The 21108-nt window shown below is 38.8% G+C and overlaps 1 protein-coding gene across 4 annotated transcripts in view; it reads right to left on the bottom strand.

The window, feature by feature from the left end:
• Nucleotides 1–11147: 11147 nt before the first annotated feature.
• Nucleotides 11148–21108, bottom strand: part of LOC115585547 (paired box protein Pax-7) — an 87796-nt gene continuing 77835 nt past the window's right edge. For 3 of the 4 annotated variants that reach the window (XM_030424001.1, XM_030424002.1, XM_030424004.1), the window contains exon 9: nucleotides 11148–18260. In XM_030424001.1, coding sequence (XP_030279861.1) covers nucleotides 18145–18260 — 116 coding nt within the window. In that variant the 3' untranslated portion in view covers nucleotides 11148–18144. The remainder of the gene's footprint in view (nucleotides 18261–21108) is intronic. The other variant, XM_030424003.1, reaches the window with a different exon arrangement.

The raw sequence follows: 21108 nt of genomic DNA, 5'->3' as shown, positions 1-21108 counted from the left end.
TCTACAAGGCTGTACAGCTCTACGCACTGTTCAACTGTAAACATTTGGGGATAACACTGTGTGTGTAACTAATGGGCGTTACACAGTGACTAATTTTGATATGCAGTGAGGGTTCATTGTTAACTTTTACAAACAGATTGATCTGATAAATAGGACTCAAAGCAAGTTAATGCAGTTCATTTAATACCAATTCAATGTTCCAGTCTAATAGATAGTGATGGTCAATAATGTCAAGATCTGATAAGACTAGAAAAGAGACAAGGCCCCTTGTCTGATGCAATTAAATCTTCGGGTACTCTAAAACATGATGAAAAAGAAAAAAAAATGGTTACGTAGAAAGTCACGCAGCTGATTAGCAACTGTTTTCTCAAGGATTTTGGAGTAAAAATGAAGGTTCAGTATGGGTATACAGTTGGCTAAAACCTGTGGATCAAGTGGTGCCTTTTTAAGTAGCGGTTCAATTACTGCTACTTTTAAGGACTGTGGCAAATATCCTGTTAAGAGGGACAAGTTGATCATGTCTAGTAGTGAAGTGCTAATTAAAGGTAAAACTTCTTTAAGTAATATAGTTGGGATCGGGTCGAACAGGCACATTGATGCTTTAGATTAAGAAATTGCTGAAGGGCAATGGTGTAAAATAAATCTAGGCATATAACCTGGTTTTACAGGTGTTTGTGACGCTTCTTTGTTAGAGGCTAAATTGGTACCATTTGAGGTTCACTATCATAATTTGAGCTATTTGGTCCTGGAGAGTCTAGAAGAGCTGCACAATGAATTATTTTATCCTCATTCAAGTTAGCCAGGTGCTAAAGAAGTTAGTTGGCTCCAAGTAGTTTTATACCCAGGAACCTTTTTTTTTTTTTAATGAATGGGTCACCACCTCCAACACTGTCTCCAGTAATAAACCTTCCTTAAGAGACTGCATGCCAAATTCCTTCTCTAGGCACCACCACCAGATGTTGATAACGCATCTGTTATGTTCTAGGTTGAAAACAAGATGAGGACCCCAATGCAGACAGACATGGGAGGCAGGATTGAGAGAAACAAAAAGCGAGCTTTAAATAAGCAAAGCTGAAATCACAAGAAATTCAAACAAAAAGCAAGTCATCAGACAAAAAACAAAATATCAACAAAAGAGCTTAAACAAAGTACAAACAAAACAAAAGTACAAAAACAACAACAACAAGCAAAAAAAAAGGGAAACATGCCAGTGCAAAACAAGAGGAGCAGGCAGGAGCAAAATACAAAAAACTAAAGAAATAGAAATAAGTAACAAAAAAAGTACAAACCAATGAAGCGCTGGGAACATAGGCAGGGACTCAGGCAGGAACAGGCAGGAACACAGGGAAGACAGAACAACAGGGAACGCAGACGGAATAACATACTGTAAGACAGAGGCTGACAGAATGAACTGACAAGGACTTCAGGGAGAACAAAGACTATATACATAGACACACTTACGATGGGATGAGGAACAGGTGGAGTGAGGAGGGAAAAGGTAGGTGAGGGAAGGAATGGAAAAACACTGAGAGGGAAAAACCTCACAGGAGGAACTGAAAAGCAAGAAGTGACACATGAGGGCATGATATCCAATTAAAACAAAAACACAAGATCTGAGGTAATAAAAACCCATATCTACTGCAGAGTCAGGTGATGAAGGTGTAAATGCCAAGTTCACACATTCCCATTGCACACAAATGATATTAGTATGCAGGTATGCAATGAGACTGTCCTTCCCCCTCCCATCAGGTGTCTATGTCTTTCCATGTAATTTTTCAGTGTCAAATAATTGTTTCAGCGCCAATGCAACTTTTTCATATACAAATATTTCAATACAAATGTTTCCTCTGTTTAATTTGTTATTATTGTCAAATTTTTTCGGTTTTCTTAGTCAGGCTCTAAAATGCTGATATGTTACAACTTACAGGAACGCTCTTAGTAAATTCACATGAGCTTTACAGCAGTAACCCCAATTTCTTATTTTACATTAATGTATAAAAGTGCTCCCATTATGATGTCTTGGAAGCTTCTTGTTAAAGCAAAACTCTCGCCAAAATCTAACCTAGGCTTTTTTTGTGAATGTATATGAGTCAAATCTTTGTGTAAAAACATAATTACGACGAAAGAGGCACTTTTTAGATTTACTGTAGTTTAGTTTTTGGGCAAGCTCCTTTTCAATGGAGTGCTGGGGCACTCTAATGCTAGTTTCAAAATCATTATTTATAATGATAACACTAAGAAGACTCTACACAACATGAAACTTTGCTTGTACTATCACCAGGGTCTGTGGTTTCTGGGCTTCTCTTCGTTAAGGATTCAGTGTGTAGTTTGATCATAAATGATTCTGCGGAAGCAAGGCTGGGTGGAAGGATGAAGCAATCTTTATTAAAACAGAATCTAGCGCCTTGAGTCCGGATCAGAAGCAGCTGCGTTCTGATATCATCAAATCTCTGGAGAAAACAATGCCAATATGCTCTGCCCTCTGCCCCATCAAACCTCAGCCTTTACTCTTAGAAGGTTTTCCAAGCACCACCCCCCGTCTCTACTCGTAGGGCCTTTCTTAAAGTCTCTTGGGCTGTACCTGCCTAATCCTAATTGGTCATTGCAGTGGGTTGAGGGTCCATCTATCCAATCGACATGAAAAGGAGGTGGTCTATCTCCCTGCTCATCTCCCATAAAAGGCTAAATCTGTTACTGTTCCTCCTTGGGTCTTGTACTCCAAAATTACCTAAATGATCTCTCTATCCTTTTCTGGAGATGTACACGTTTAGACATCTTCCTCCACCTGACATAGGAGTCAGGCTCTGTTTTAGTCCCTATAGTGGCCTTGTCTCCTGCTAACCTTTGACCCACACACAGCTGAATGCTGCCTCCAAGGTCCCTTGGAGCTGTGAGCCCCGTATTGTCTACATTCCTTAGCTTACACAAGGAGGAGCAGGTTAGATTTAAACTGAGTTGAATTAAAGGCCAGAATGTGTTGCAGTCCAGACACCTCAGGTCTCTACACATGAACACGAGCATTGAGAACAGTGTTTGTGCACACAGAGTTTATCAAAAAGAGAGTTTTTGGACAACTCACATTAGCAGCCTCCGCTCGCTAAACTGCTCTCTTGGGTGGAACAAACACTAATCTGCCCTCTTGGCTGGTTAAAACATGATAAACTGTCCACTTGGGTGGCAAAAGGGCGTCTTTAAGTGCCCTCCTCATTGACAAAACACACTAAACTGTCCTCTTAGGTGAAAATAAAACACTTAATTGCTCTCTTGGGTGGTTAAAACAAGTTTAAGCGCACTCCCGGTTGGCAAAACATGATAACCTGCCCTCTAGTCTTGGGTGGTATGAATTAAAAGTGGGGTTAGCATTGCATATCAGGGTTTCCACCAGGTTTAAGTTGACCCCCCGCCAGGCTAAGCATTTGGGATTTTTTATTAGGGCCCGAGCAGGGAACCTGCAAGGACCCTATTGTAATTGAAATGATTTTTATTATTATTTTTCTTCTCACAAAATGATCGCATTTTTCACTGCCTGAACATACCCCAAAACTCACCAAACTTGGAATATAAGTCACACCTGGCGAAAAATTTTATAACATATTGTCGTCCTGAATTTCCACCACTAGGTGGCGCTGTTATTAAGGAAAGTGCGTTTTGGTTAATAACTCCCATATACTTTGTCGCACATTCAAAAACCTTATATTCACGTTCAGTGAATTGTGCTGAATCTCTTGGTATAGGCCACGCCCATTTCCGCCTCCCCTTTTTTTCCGCTACGTCGCAAAATGTCGAAAACCTACTTTTTCAAACTCCTCCCAGGCGATTTCACCGATTTGCACGAAACTTGGCACACAGCATCTGTGGACCCTCCTGACAAAAATTTATTAAAGGAATTTTGATATGCCACACAATACTCAAGTTATTAAATAACAACTTCCTGCAGATTTGGTTACAAACAGCAAGTGTTGCATATCTCCACATTGGTGTGGTCTAATGACATGAAACTCAAGATACTACTTCCCCATGAGCCCCTGAGGCCCTGTGCAAAATTTTAGGCGATGACCACAAGGTGGCGCTCTTTAAATTGATGTATTTTATATCTCCACAATGGTTCATCGGATTAAGACGAAACTTAGTAGATTTATTGTCAGTGCCCTCCTGAGGACATCTGACGAAGGGTTTACCGATCCGCCACTAGGTGGCGCTCTGGTGTCAGTTTAATTGTATATTTGGCCCTGTGCCCACACCATAACACTTATGGAAATGAAATTCATAGAGGTGCTTCAGAATGGCCCCTGTAAACCACACACCAAAAATCACCAGCAGGTGGCGCTATTTTCAATGCAAAAGCCTTTTATTTTATTTTTTTTATTTATTTATATGCACAATGATAAAACAAGAATTCTGTTTAATAATACAAAGACAAATAATTGTGCAGGAGAGGAAAAGAAACCCAAAGGGCTTATATAAGATCCTCCCCCTCAATACAAAATCACTAAAACAGATCAATTCGTTCTTCGTTCATAACTCCCACTTAATATGTTCCACATTATTAATCCTCATACCTGTGTTCATACATGTGTTCCCTGAATTCAGCTGAATTGTTTTGTGTAGGCCACGCCCACTTTTGCAGTAACTTTCCATAAGCAAAATTGCAAACAATGAAAAACCTACTTTTTCGAACTCCTCCTAGACGATTTGACCAATTTGCACCAAACTTTGCATGTAGCATCTGTAGACCCTCCTGACAGAAGTTATCAAAAGAATTTTGATAGTCCATAAACTGCCCGAAATATAAAATGACAAATTCCTGCATATTGTGTTGAAAACAGACAATCTTGCATATCTTTACAAAATGCTTTCTGATTATCACATAAATGTTCATCATTGTGTGGTATGGCCTGATGAGGCTTTGTGTAAAATTTGGTGCAAATCGGCCAATAGATGGCGCTCTGGTCGCAGTCTAATTAGTGTCAATGGGATTAAATGGGGAAATCTTCAAGTCCTCTTCAAAACTCATCAACCTTCAACCTCTCCTTGTCCCTCATATGTTGAGCTAGACATTGAGCTAGCAATTTTAAAAAATCTTTTATGGTTTTCAAATCATCACAGTTTTAGTTTTAAGGATTTGTAGGCTGTCGTCTGATTTAAGAATGGGTGTGTATTGCGCAGTGTTGGGCACGTTACTTTTAAAAAGTAATTAGTAATAGTTACTAGTTACTTCTCCCAAAAAGTAACTGAGTTAGTAACCGAATTAGTCCACTATAAAAGTAATTAGTTACCAGGAAAATAACTATTGCGTTAATTTTATTTCTTCCCCCTTTTGAGCTCGGCAGTCATTTTAGCTACTTGGCATCTACATATGTATTTAGAAAATGTATTTCTGCATGGCGGACCGGCACCTGCTCTCCCCAACATTTTGCCAATGAGTGCTCTGAAGGAGTGTGAGTCAACTGTTGATAACGGGAGCAAGTTCTCAACAACATACCTGTCTATCATTGCATTCAGTTCAGTCTGTGTCACAAGTTTTTGTGAAGCTGTGTCTCGCCCCTCCCTCCTCCCTCACCGGAGGAAAAAAAATACAGCTCTGCAGCTCCGGTGGCTGAGAGCCGAGTCGGATGACAACAGCTTCAATCAGCTTCAGTTTATCACGCGCCACATTTAATAGTCGTAACGGTAACGGCGTTGTAACGATGGAAATAGTAATTGGTTAGATGACCCGTTACTGAAAAAAAGTAACGCTGTTAGTAACGCCGTTTATTCTAATGCCGTTATTCCCAACACTGGTATTGCGTGAACTGGAATGTGTGAAATCATAGCTACAGTGGAGAGCAGCTGGAAGAACTGGAGAAAAAGTTCTTTTCAGCTTGATTTGGATCCCACATCTTTCAATTCACATAGACAATATATACATAGACATGTAGGAAACTTGTTGGCTTTTAGCTGATGGTCTTATTTCAGATGTAGGACTTACACTTTTGGCTGTTGAAGCCCCAGAGGGACGAGCACAACAGCAACTCCCCCATGAGCTGCAATTTCCTCCTTTTCAGCTTTCATCATGCAGCAAGTGACATCTCACATCCCATCAGTTAATCAGTTCTTCTCTGACCTGGCTGGATTCTCTGGATTTTTTAAAGAGAACCAGTGTGTGTGAGAGAGTGGTGGCACACAGACTCCCAAGAGCAAACAGAGTAAGATGGAACTTCCATATCTGTGCAGTGAACACTGTTTTAGCACAAAGGTGACATCATCCAGTGTTATGAAACCATCAGGGGGGTTTGAGCCTACCACTGTGCGAGAAGCTGGAAGGATTGTGAGGCTACTGGAGGATGATACTTTCAGCTTCTTCCTGAAACTATTTCATTGCATCATGCCTCATGTACACATTCTCTTCAGCCAGCTCCAGAGGCGGACCATCGGCTCAGTCTTTGTCCGGGGAATCATGCAGCAGTTCACACATTTTTTCTGACTTCAGCGTATATTATTTCACACCGGCAATAGCAGGCCACCGAATTATAAAGCAACGACTTCCTCAGGGGAAGGTGTTGCTTGAGCATGCCCCGACGGCAGCATGCATCGACAGCAGCATGCCCCGATGCGCGTGGACTGCGAGGGCCCGTTCAACGATGCTTGCAGCTGTAATTCTATTTTGATTTTAAAAAATGCTTTTCTTTAAAATGCCTTTTTAAGTGCACAGTACACAGTGGCTTGCAAAGGTATTCACCCCCCTTGAACTTTTCCACATTTTGTCACATTACAACCACAAACGTAATTGTGTTTTAATGGGATTTCATGTGATAAACCAACACAGAGTGGTGCATAATTGTGAAGTGGAAGGAAAATGATACAAGGTTTTCAAACATTTAAAAAAATAGAAAACTGAAAAGTGTGGTGTGTAAAAGTATTCACCCCACTCTACTCTGATACACTTAAAGGAGAACTTCGGTCGATTTAAACATGCAGCTTCATTGCTCAAGCTACCCTTGACTAGCCAGTACCGAAGACGCGAACAAATTTGGTCCAACCATTACAGAGCTCCGTGAACGGAGATGTAGCATTGAACGCTAACAGCATGGGGTCAGAACTTCACACTGTGTTTTAAGCATCTTAACATGCTCCACATCTCACACCAGAAGTTATGCAACATCAGCAGACACCTTAGCACACAGCACTGTAGCGTGTATGACTCAAACTGAATAAAAAAGTAGTTAAAACTGTGTTTGTGCAAGCAGCTACTTACCTGTTTGTTGACATCCGTGTCTTCCGGTAGCTAGACCAAACTAGTTAATCCGTCGAGCGTGCATTTACTCCCACACTGGCGGAGACTGAAACGTATTCCAGCATTTTCGTGTTTATGTTCATAATGTACATGTCCATGTTACAGCCTGTCATGAGCCATGAGCCTTACAATAGCCTGTTTAGCCTGTTAAGTGCACACTCCATGGATATGCTAGTTTGGTCTAGCTACCGGAACACACGGATGTCAACAAACAGGTAAGTAGCTGCTTGCACAAACACACTGTTTTAACTACTTTTTAATTCATTTTGAGTCATACACGCTACAGTGCTGTGTGCTAAGGTGTCTGCTGATGTTGCATAACTTTTAGTGTGAGATGTGGAGCATGTTAAGATGCTTAAAACACAGTGTGAAGTTCTTACCCCATGCTGTTAGCGTTCAATGCTACATCTCCGTTCACGGAGCTCTGTAATGGCTGGACCAATTGTTCGCGTCTTCGGTACTCGCAAGTCAAGGGTAGCTTGAGCAATGAAGCTGCATGTTTAAATCGACCGAAGTTCTCCTTTAAATAAAATCCAGTGCAACCAATTGCCTTCAGAAGTCACCTAATTAGTAAATGGAGTCCACTTGTGTGTAATCTAATCTCAGTGTAATACAGCTGTTCTGTGAAGGCCTCAGAGGTTTGCTGGAGAACATTAGTAAACAAACAGCATCATAAAGCCCAAGGAACACACCAGACAGGTCAGGGATAAAGTTGTGGAGAAGTTTAAAGCATGACTAGGATATGAAAAAATATCCCAAGCTTTGAACATCTCACAGAGCACTGTTCAATCCATGGAATGGGAAGATGGATGGAGCCAAATACAGGACATTCTTGGAAGAAAACCTGTTAGAGTCTGCAAAAGACTTGAGACTGGGGCGGAGGTTCACCTTCCAGCAGGACAACGAGCCTAAACATACAGCCAGAGCTACAATGGAATAGTTTAGATCAAAGAATATTCATGTGTTAGAATGGCCCAGTCAAAGTCCAGACCTAAATCCAAGTGAGAATCTTTGGCAAGACTTGAAAATTGCTGTTCACAGACACTCTCCATCCAATCAGACTAAACTTGAGCTATTTTGCAAGAAGGAATGGGCAAATATTTCATTCTCTATATGTGCATCGCTGGTAGAGACTTACCCCGAAAGACTTGCAGCTGTCATTGCAGGGACAGGTGGTTCTACAAAGTATTGACTCAGGGGGGTGAATACTTTTGCACACCACACTTTTATGTTTTTTATTTTTAAAAATGTTTAAAAACCAAGTATCATTTTCCTTCCACTTCACAATTATGCACCACTTTGTGTTGCTATCACATAAAACCCCATTAAAATACATTTACATTTGTAGTTGTAATATGACAAAATGTGGAAAAGTTCAAGGGGGGTGAATACTTTTGCAAGCCACTGTATGTCCATGCTTCATCATAGTTTGTTTCTTTTGAGGTGTCAAATAAATATTTTAAATGTGTATTGTTCCCTGTGTTTTTATCACAGAGCCCTATTGGGTGAAGAAAACACTAAACTCCAGAAGACTATTAAGACCAAGAAACACTATAACATAATGATCTATATTGAGCCAGAACTATATCTCACAGAACCAGTTTGGATTATCTGGTGCTAATGTGGTGTTAAAATGCACTAGAATACAGGAAATGGCAACTACTTAATTGAAAATGTTCTGGGGGAGGACCCCCAGGCCCCTAGGGTTTTATTTCCTTCATACATCCATGTCTCTGTGTGTTCTTCACAGTCCAATGTTGAATCTACACAGTTCTCATGGATGCTGATCCTAACTACTAATTAACTTGAGTAGTCTGTCTAGTTAGTCTGTTTTAAGGCTATATAATATGCCATTTGTATAACATATAAACATGTCTAAAGTGCCCTAGGCAACACACGGAACTTAGTGCCCTCTTCAGTAGCGAGAACACGCTGTATGTGCCCTTTTTTTTCTTTTCGCCCCTGCCCTTCAAAAAGTCTGTGCACGCCACTGGTGTCGAGCCTTCTTAGTGTTTTAAAAATAGTGATTTTGATGCTATCGTAAGAGTGCCCCAGCACTCCACTGAAAATGAGCTTGCTCGAAAACGAAACTACGGTAAATCTTAAAAGTGCCTCTTTCATCGTAATTATGTTTTTACACAAAGGTTTGACTCACTGATTTGTGACATGGCGATACTACGTAACCACAAACTAGACAGCTAAAAAGATAACCTATACGTTCAGACCAGAAATCACCCAGTTTTCATATCAATCAATGTTGAAATCCCGGTATGCACTCACTGGGTACTGTTTGAGTTTAAAACATTTTATTTAATTTTTTTTTGGCCTTTTATTGATAGATCAGCTGAAGATATGACAGGAAACAGGGAGAGAGAGGGGGAGTGAGACGCAGCAAAGGGACCCAGGCCGGGAGTCGAACCAGATAATAATAATAACTCTATTTATATAGCAAGTTACAAAGTGCTTTACAATAAAACAGATAATTTGAGTTAAAAATCCATACAAAAGATATAACATATAAAATAATTTGAACAATTACAACAAAACCAACAATTAAGAAAAAGCCATTAGATAAAAGTGAGTTGTAAGAAGGGATTTAAAAGAGGATACTGAGTTAGCCTGCCTGAGATCTCCAGGCAGGGAGTTCCATAGCCGAGGGGCATGAACAGCAATAGTTTAAAGCCAGGAATTTTAAGGAACAACAGCAAGAATAAAATACATATAGCCTAAAGAGAACAGGACATAAACAAAGTGTAAAAAGTACCTAAAAGTGTTACCTATACTTGAGTTCATGTAAGGATATCCCTTGAAAGTATTACTTCAGTAAAAGTAAAAGTCACGCATTTGAAAAGTACTAGAGTAAAAGTCTAAAAATTGCAAAAACAAGTATACTCATGTAGAAGTGATTAAAATAACTACTTAAAGCTCCTGTTTGTAAGATGTTAAAACTGACGCTTTGGCTTTCCCAACTCGTCAGATACTGACGCTTTAGGATTGTAGGTCGGGTCGGCCACCATCTGAAAGCGTCAGTATCTGACGAGTTGGGAAACCCAAAGCGTCAGTTTTACCATCTTACAAACAGGAGCTTTAAAGTAGTGTAACAAAGTCCTCATTGAAAAACAATGAGTCATGAGTAACTTAAGAAAGAAAAAAAGAAAAAATACCAAGCATACTACTGTCTTTTATTTGATGTGAATCTGACTAATCTATTTATTTCAACCACAGATGGTCTTCTACAGGTAAAGAGAAAGAGGTTGTAACAATCTCCCTCAACTATCAACTCTAAAGAAAAGTACAAACGCAAATTTTAAGGGAACGGATGGAAACTGCTGGCTGACTGCAAATATGATTAAACCACTGAAATAAACAGCAAATCTCTCCCCTATACCTATGATAACCTTGACATAAATTATTTAGTGATGAAAAGACACAGTTGGTTGAGTTTATCACCATATATTAATAGAAAACAAATTAAATTACGTCTGACCTGGATGCACACACCAAACAAAGGAAGGTAGGCACACTCAAATACAAACAACAGACATTTGGCAAAAAACTTCACATTACCTCCTTAAGTTCCCCTCAGTTCAAATGTTCAACCCTCAATGTTACTTGTCCATTGGAAGAAAATGTCCCACAAGAAAAGTACCAAAATAAAACTACCTTTGCAGGTGGAAAAGTGGTGAGTCGCATTCATCACATTTGGTTAAAAATAAAAATGATAACAACAGTCCATATTAATAACCTGTGCACTTATGATAGGCTCCTGATAAGACTGAACCCTTAAGGTGCTTTAATTTATGACAAAAAACTAAGCAAAAAACATGTTAGCCACCACAATTAACACACATTAAGGTAGACTTGGGCGACCCTGACAAGGTAAACAGATGTATTTATTTGCGAGGAAATTACAAATTCCACATCTCCTCATTACATAGACTGCCAAATATACATCAAGGCAACATTCCCTGTTTGTATCTCTCAAGTGTGAACAAAATCCTCCTGTCATGTCAGTGTCCTCAGGTAAGAGAATTGATTTTTTATTTTATTTTATAAGAAGTGGTTTGTAGAACTTATACATAAACTAGGCTTGTTCAAGACTCTGCATCTTGTTTTTACTTTACATTAACTAATTAACTTTATTATCAACAACTAGCACAACAATAGAATGAATGAATACAATTTGTTCTGTTACCTGTAAATACTAATTTTACCTGTAGTTTTATCCGTGTCACTACTAGGGCCAAATGATAATGATTTACATCTGTCTTCTATCCATTGTTTCAGAACTCTGGTCTTGAATAAGGTGATGTAAGGGGAAAAAAAAGAATGTATTGTGCTTCATATCTCAGTTTAAGATCTCTAACATGCTGAACTGAATGATTGTTCTCCCTCTTCCATTTTATTGCTTACACACAACAACCTTTGTTTGTTTATGAAGAGCAGGAAGCCAGCACAAGTCTGTGGTCTTGGTCCAGTTGTAGAGCTTTAATGAACATTTACGCCAGTTTTACAGTTGACACAACAAGAGGCTGAGGGGAGTAAATGCCAATACAAATTTCTCACTAGTCTAATACTTCCTACAGGTAGAATAAATTATTCTATGGCGACATACACACATGCCAAAAAGAAAGCAAAAACAAAACAAGCAGGACCAAGAGGTAAACAGAAAGGGATGTGGCTGAATGAGCATATTTGTACATTTGATCCCTAATGCTCTCCTTGGTTTTATTGTCACTAAGAAAAATAATATACACAAGAGTTTAACACAGCCAGCATCTATTATTGTCCATGGCTCTTGTGGAGGTGAAGAGATATAAAATTCTCTGTAGTAGGCGGTGATTATTGCCTTTACTATAGGTACAGTGACGCTGGCATCCAGTGGGAAAGGAAATTAACTCAGTTCTGCTTCATTTCATGGTACCATCTCAGGATGGTCTCATAAACCGAGTATAAAATACTGAGCGTCTCTCTGGAATGTCTTCAAAGTACAGAACATAGAGTGAAAAAAGAAACTTTAATAATGCAGGAGCATATTTTGATTGTTCAAGTGCTTTTTATGTATGGAATGATGCGACGGGGGAATGATTCTGTATTCTGTTTATCTTCCAGCCCATTAACCCTTTAGTGGTTTCCACCAAAGAACAGAACACACTTTGTAGCATTGTTGTTCCTTCCTCTGAGCAGTGCAGTAGATGCTGTGGAGAGCTCATCATTCATGCTGCTCCAGGACCATCATTGAAAATGACCAATAACAATTTTGTAATGCCACAGCATTGCACAGTGCACACTGTTAACTAAATTTCTGAGTTGGTTATCAGTAGTAAACATTTGTCTCATTGTTAATCATAGGTGTGGTTTTATACACTGATTATTGGGAAGCAGAGAATACAGACAGTCAGGGACATCCAGTTCAGAGAGGTCCAATGCAAAGGGATCCAGCTCAGAGAGACCCTAACAGGATAGTTGTTCCTCAGATCCAGGATGAGACAACAGATGTGTTTTTAATACATTGAGGTATAAGCAGATTAAGATAAAGAGATACATAATAGTAAGGACATTGTGGTCTTCACTGGTCTGATATATCTGTTTGAATGTAAGCAATGCCACTTTTTTAGAATTGGCTTATTCTAATTTATAATACATGAAAATGTCTACATGAAAAAAACAATTGTATCAGGTTGTATTTTCTCATACCAGATCGAATCAAATCTTATGAAATTGCAATTGAATAGTATCAAATCATTCCCAAAATGCATTGTAGACCATGTATCTAGATAAGTAATGAATTGTCTTATAAGGGAGAAATATAACACTGAAAATAAATAATCATAACTACATACCAAACAACAGTGTCTTTAGTCTCACTGAGTGGTCACCAAAACCCATAACTTTTAGAGTTGGTCCTTTATATTAGCAGCTCACAGAACTGACAAATTCTTATTTCACACAACTGCAATTGTCAATATGGCCAGATGTCTTGGGATTTTTGTTTTTTTTAGTACCTATTCTGTGCTTAGGTGGCACCCATGTTGTTGTTGTTGATGTAGTTCACTAAACGGTTTCACACATAGATGATATTTTACTTTATTTAAGACAAACTTTAACTTTCTTGACTTGGAAAATTATCTTTTAAATTGACAAACATCATATGTTTACTTCATGGCATAACTCAAACGAGATAGAAAAATGTGTCTCTCTTGTTTCTTCATTCACTACCATACGTATTTTTTCTGAAAATAAAATCTCATGGGGTCCTTCAGAAGGGGTGTGACTTCGACACTCTAAAGCAAATCTGTGAACTTTAAAAACAACTAAAGCAGCTGATTGAAGAGAGACAAATACTTGTATCAGGCATAAAACAATTGAATGGAAATTAAAAAAGAAACTACAAAGTTGTTGTTACAGCACGTTTCACAAAACAAATACTATGCAAGTAAAAAGTGAATTGTAAATTGTTTTACACTGTAAACTGCCATTCTGCAGCAATGTCATGTGAGGTTATGTTGGTGGAGTCATATTTGGTGAATCCTTCTGGAGTTTCTGACGTGGAATTCTGACTCAGGTTACCATTCCATTGCACTTATTGTTTCTTTCCAAGTTTTAAGTGCTGTGGAATGCAAAAAATACTGGAGAAATATGCACATGGGGCTAGTTATCCTTTGAAATATGTCCTTGATATTGCGAAAGGGTCTATTTTAAATCAAACTATGTTTTCCTAAACCTAGCTAAACCTAGCTTAACCAAAAATAACACAGAAATATAGCCACAGGCAGCTATTTGGCAGGTTCAAGCAGTTTATGCTCAAGAAGCCCAATCAGCCAAAAATAAAGCCACAAGCAGCAATGAGCAGGTTTCAGTGAAATTTATGAACACTTCGTCACCAAGCTTTCAGGTACAAAAAATTGGGCAATCTTTGTGCCCCCCTGGGCTCAAAATACTTTGGTAGTCAAATAACTATCATTTCCAGTTATTGTGCTAAGTTTCATGTTTCTAGCTCACTCCAACTCACAGCAATTTGAGCCACGGCTCACCAGCATCACAATAGCATGATTGGTCTGTTGCATTGATGGTCCGAGAAAAACATTAATCATGATGTGCTGAGAACAGCAATAACACGGTAATATCAGATACACGAGAAATGTATATATCTTAAATTCTCAAATGAAATCCAGTATTCAAATAATAGCCAATTAAAAACCTATTGAGCCTTTTCTATTGTTAATGCTGTTCAGCGTTGAGTTTGCGTGAACATCAAACTAAGAAAGGGCAGATCAGAAGACAGGGCTGTGCTTTAACTAAAAGATGATGAAACATACCTAAAGGAAATTACAATCGGTCTCTAATATAATTCTGTGTCAAATGAAGGCCTGGTTCTCTCTGCAGTTGAGGTAAGTAAAGTCCATTATTTGATCATTTACAGTATCTTAATTTACTGATACACTATACATAAACAGTGAGCTGAGAATAAACTTTAGGATCAAACACATAGGCACTGTAGCAAAATGTGGTTGATCTGTAACCATCCTCAACCATAACATGTTGTCATAGGCAGATTATGACATGAAAACACACATGAGCACATTTTACAATTATGCTCAATATGAACATTCCATTGAATTGAAACGTGATCCACACAGCAAAATATTTTCTCGTTGAGTGCATTTAGAAAGTATGAAGAACGTAATAACGCATAATAAGCATCAGTTAATAGGTGATAACATCCTCATTAGTCCTTATAGGATGGTTTTTAACATGTATACCACAGTACACCACACTCAAGGTTTTAAATTAACATTCTTAAGCAGTCTATGAAGTGTTAAGAACTTTCTTATAGTAATTTATGTCTGATAATCTAAATGATCCGTTCATAAGCATTCATTCATCTTACATGTATAAGGACTTATAAGGGCCTTATTACCTAATGCTTATTACAAGGACCTTAATATAAAGTGTTATCCACTCTAAAACTAAACACTGTAGTCTAGGTCAATTGAAATGACTAAATTATTATGGTCATTATGTATAGTGTTGTGGGTTTGTCATGGTAATAAATTGTTTTCCATAGATTATTCAAGGAGTACAATACAAAAGGCAACAGGAAAGAAAGAAAAATTGTAATGATTGGTAAGAAGCTGCCTGGTGAAATGTTTGGTTCCTACCAAGAGGGGAATGGCCATTACACTGGATGTCAGCTGCTCGGTCAAGAGCTTCTTTGACCTCCAACTATGAACTGTAAAGCCCAGTTGCAGGATAAAATGTTTGGAAGTTAACATTTATGCAAACCACGGATATATTCACTTAAGTATCATAGGCTGTGTACAATATTGACATGTCACTTTCACAGTACATACTTATGAACTGACTTTCAAATCCTGAGGTGGAGGGCAAGGTGGTGGAGTTCAGCCAAGAAAGATGTCAAGCTGTGACCACAGTGCAAGACTGCCTTTTAACACTTGTAGGCCTAACACATTGGATATCTTTAAGGAGACTATGGAATTCCAGCTGTATTTGTGTCGACAAAGTCATATATTTATATAATATAACCAGACAAGTCAAAACATCTCCAAACAGGTATTTTAAGCCAAATATAATCTTTACCTAACCCTAACCAAGTGGTTTTTGTGCCTTAACCCTGACCAAATCATAAAAACAGCATTATCACTAGAGTCTGGCTGACATATATCGTATAGCAGATATCTGATGTGCTTTTTTAAAGAGATTATAATGCAGAAAAGGATGCTTGGTGAAATTCATAATTAATACATTTCCTGTAAAGTTAACTGTTTCAGTGCATTGATATGGACAAAAGGAAAAGATTCCCCAAAACCTGTTTGCAGGGTGTTCACCATGAACTGTTATAGAACATTCTTACACTGGTCACACTAAGAGACTTGCCTCTATAAGAGGTTGTGGTGTAACTATGTTAACAGTAGTGCCATTTTAGGGTTAAAAAGCGCATTGTGTTGGCACTGTTTTGTGTGAATTGAGTTTGAAGTGTGTGAACGAACAGCCACAGAGGCATGCAGCCAGTAGGGAAAGTTGTCAGTGTTGCTTATCCACCAAACGATAAAGTTTATTTGTAAACTGTAAAATATCCTGCCTCTGTTAGATATCTTTGTCAGAAGAGTTTGATAATGTGATCAATAAAAAAAACTTGTGTATATCGACCGATATACCTAATATCAATCTTGTTATCAGTTGGGCTCGAATTGTCGCAACATAGAATTTAACCTAAAGAAATGTAAAGTTGCATTGTAAAGAAATGTTAAGTTTAGACAAATCCATGGTTTACAGAAATGAACATTGCAGACATTTAGTCTGCCAACTGGGTTGTGCTGTATCTTGTCAGAAGCACTACACATTTAAATTTGAGTTAGCATCCACGAACTTCAGTCAAATTACATGCAGTTGTAGAACAACTCATTGAGAAAAATATGCAAGGTGACTTGGCTGAGAAACTGAGTTGTGTTTACCTAAGGTGCGCTGTGACTGAACACGAGGTCTTTTCAATGTGAACAATTGCATCTAAAGTCAAATCACATCATTAAAGGCAATGCAGTCTTGTGTAAAATAGCATCATAAGATAACGTTATATCCATTATTACATCTTTACATATGCCCCAGAGTTTGCCTACAACAAGAGCAGGGCTCAAGGGGCGAGTCACCATGGGTAACAGGGGTCAGCTCAACCGGTTTAGCAGCCTTAGAGTGAACATGGCTGGACACCAGACTGGGATTGAAAACAGATTCTGTGATGGGCAGAGGTCAGTTTGAAGACAGAGGATACAGTGCACAGGTTATTTCCAGCAGTTCTGACCAGGACTATGACTCTGGGGACGAGAAGACACACTAGGTGGGGATGGGACAGGCATGATAGGAATGACAGAGAGTTGGACATAAAGCACAGGTGTGTGGTACTGGAACATTTTCACATCTTACTCAGTAAATTGAGGATTTATTTAGACCAAAGTCTTACATTTCATGATATTTTGTGAAGTGATATTTCCTTACCACATTAAAAGCTAAGAGAGCTTGTGAAATCACTGCTGGCATACCCGCTGAAATTACGGAGGCTATCACCTCCTGGGGTTTAAAGTGGTAGAATAGATGGGCTGGGGCTTGCTGGTTAGCATGCTAACTTCAGAAGACATCGCTGTAACGCAGCACATAGATGTCTCTGTAAAAACATCATCATTCTTCATACTCTGGGGATAATGTTATTGCTATTTTAGACATGCTTCAGTGTCATTAAGAAATATGTTTCAGTGTTGAAGCAACATTAAAGGATGTCTTTAATGCATAACTGTGTTGTTTGTTGACCAACAGACAGAAATTTGACAATAGCCTGAAATCATGTGCTCGTCATTCTCATATGCAGAATGCATTTTGAGATTTCTGCTGTAGTGAGGACATAATGTTATCGCTTAATAAGAAGCATCTTGCCCTGGTATTGTTAAATATATTTACAATAGCAGGTCACAGGTTACACTCACTCTAAATTGATTGGATAAGGGTTAACATAGTAATTATGTATATCTATAAATTATAGGTAGACAACTAATGCAGTGTACAGTGCAACATTAAATAACACCAAATGTAAAAGAAACACTTAACCACATCGCTAACAGTGGAAATGCTTGTTGTGGATTCATTAGTCCAATGGGGAATGTTTGAAGCTTAGACAGATGCATCATTCTTAAACCCTGGAGAAAAGGAACATAAAGTATGAAAAATCTAAATATCAGCCCGACGTATACTCAAACTATGTCACAGACACACGCACATTCTCTGGGAGATTTGTATCATTGCAGGAGGTGGGGGTTGTGCTGGTGACCAGGTGTCATGTTGTTTAATATGTTAGGTCAGTACTAGTAGGCCTGGCCAGTCTCAACCTGCAGCAGTCCCAGTACAGCTGAGTGGTCAGCCAGCTTCATCCTGCGCTGACTGGACAGGCTAACGTTCTTCGCCAGATAATCCACAGCAGCTGCAGGGGACACAGAAGTTGGTGTTAGGACAAGGTTAGTAATCATCCGATAGTCCTCTTCTACTGTGAGACACTGTGAGTACTGTGACAATGTGACTGCAAATTTTTAAACAACATATGTCAACAGGCTCTCAGCTGGTTTAAATCATTTTTGGAATCCCATGAGTATGGGTAAGAATTAATGATACTACAAAGTTCCATTCTAGAACTACTCTTTTTTTTCTTATAAATGATGGAGCCCAACCTCTTACCAACCTCTTATTACACAGCTCTTCTTAATGCTGTAGAATTCTCCATTCACTTGAATGGGCCTTCCCAACGTTGGGCGGTCAATTATTTTCGTATAATTGACTGCTGCTAAGCATATTTGACCGTTGTCAAGGAAAGTGGCCTTTTTGCCTCTGATTCATGTATTTCGTAGCACTCCGTGCTCTAAAATCTTTGCTCCGCAAGTAGTCCGGTCACTTATCACCCCAGCGTCTTCAGTCGCTAAGCGACGTCAGCTGATCTGTAGCCTGCTTCATAACGGAAAAAAAACGTACTCCTAGGCCACTAGTATGGATGAGTTTCACATTAACTTTTATACTTTTGGAAAATACGGTGATTTCAACTCTTGGCATAACGCTGAGTTGTTGTCACCGGTCAAGAGAAGAAAAAGAGAGAAAAGCAGCAAAGAGGGAGAAGAGAAATGGCGTCGGTTTGGCAAACTATATTTCTCTGCTGAAAAACACTATGAACGGTAACAAATAAATTGTAAAAAGACCCAGTGTCAAATTTTTTTTCGTGTTGGCAAGTAACCGTGTAAGAAGCGGGATAATGTATAGAACGGCGGTCATTATTATCCCTTACTTATTGGGTGCCAAATGTATGCTGATGATGCAGTAATTTATATATTGTGACTCCACAGCAGGCTGCAGAGTTATTGAATAGTCATTGGTCAGTGTCTCAAAGTGTCTCCAAAATAACTTCTTAATTCTGCACTGTGCAAAAACTGTTTTGGTGTACAAACTGGTGTAGGGACTAAATATGTGCTGAAAGCCTGATGGGTGGTATTTACTGTTTGAAAACTGTCACTGTAATACCAGTCTATGGGCTCAAGTATAAAGTTAGGAAAAGTTTCTGTTGATGTCAGGTGTTGGAATCAGGAAGGGGCAAAGGGTTTTTGACCACTATAGCACAAAGTTAGTATGCTGTAAGCGGAGTGTTTGATCTTTGCTGGAACTGAAAATGGACATTGTTCACGTTTATGCACTGTGAAGAAATACATAGATTGTCGTGCTGCAAATAATGAACTGCCTGTGGATTTTGTGAGGAACGCAACACAGCGTACGGTAATCTAATGAAGCGAAGCGTGTCAACCAGGTCACAGGTCAGACATCTCAGTGGCTTTATAGTAGGCTAGCTCCTTTGTAATCGATTTGACAATAACTGTTGATAAGAATATCTAGGTCTTGTATTTTTAGAAGAAACTATCAGGAGAATGATACCGTATGTTGAAATTGAAATTAATCCGCCCTTTTTTTCAGAATTGTCCAATACTGAAGTCCTTGTCTGGTGATTGATTTGTGAGGCAAGTGGGCTTTACATAAAAAGGTCATACAGCACAGTTTCTCAGACAGTTATATTTTAATTGGATGAATGTGGCTTAATATACATCAGCTACCAGAACATTTGGTAGTGTGCCCTTATGTGGCCAAGCGGAAATTATAAAATCATCTTTGTGTAGCTTTTGTTTGTATACAGACGAATTTTATATGATATCTGTAGGTGTCCCTGCTCCATCTCTGTATAAGTAAAGGGGTCAAAACTAAAACTAAGTCTTCAACTGTGGTAAAAATTTGTGAACTCTAGGTTGCATGTTTTATGTTTTTTTCCTCTTCTTAGATGTTATTTTCAGAAGTCCAATTTTCAGATTTCAGAAGAAATCCATTAGAACATTTTTGAAAAAGAATATGGCATGATACAGCAGGAACAGTTAAATGAAGCACAACATGTTTGCCTTTTCAGTAGTTCCGCTATATTCTTTTTTACCTGATCCAGCCTATATCTAATTATATACAGAAATTCCAGGCAATCAAGCACAATTTACACCAACGTTCCAGCCTGGTAACCCCTCTAACAATTCTGTGCAGTACATAAATAAAACACTTTCTGGACAATAACAAATGTGAAATCCCAGATAACAAGTATCTAGCAGAACAGCAAAACTTAGTAGTATACAAATGTAATTTCTAGAACAGTGGGTTGTTTGCTACTCAAATGCATATGAGTGACAGCAGAATGATATGTGTGGGACTGAGTCAAAATAAACTACAGTGCGTGTGTTAACATGTATATGAAGGAACATGCCAACCGGTGCAAAGGTGGAGCCCTGCAGCATAGAGGAAGAAGATATTTTTGGCTTGGAGTCTCACACAATCATGTAAGTAGATACATTGAATGTTGGTTTGGCTCTGCACATGAGATTTGAAGAAAAAACAAGAATATCACCTGAGTTATACTATAACATATATTGTATTATTATGGAATTGTTTGTAGTGCAGCCAACCATACTGACTAGCAAGAGAACACTGTGTTTAATACGAAGACAAAATAAGTTAATAGTTTGTGTTCAAAGACAGACAGACAGACAGACAGAGAGGCAGGTAGTCTCTCGATAAACTGTGCTTCTCGTGAAGATGGCGTTAATGCGCTGCGTATTTTTCTCACAGTGGTGGATGTTGCCCCTCCCTGGTTCAGCAGGTGATAACTTCTCTTTTATAGGGCAGGAGAGAGGAGGGTTGACAGCAGATGTGAAGTGACATGGTGTGTTCGGGTGTGCATGAGTGTGTGTTGTAGCTATGGGGGA

This window comes from Sparus aurata, chromosome 7, assembly GCF_900880675.1.
Source record: "Sparus aurata chromosome 7, fSpaAur1.1, whole genome shotgun sequence".
Classification (NCBI taxonomy): domain Eukaryota; kingdom Metazoa; phylum Chordata; class Actinopteri; order Spariformes; family Sparidae; genus Sparus; species Sparus aurata.
Note: the sequence above shows the minus strand (reverse complement) of the source record. Positions and strands in the feature narration are given on the sequence as shown.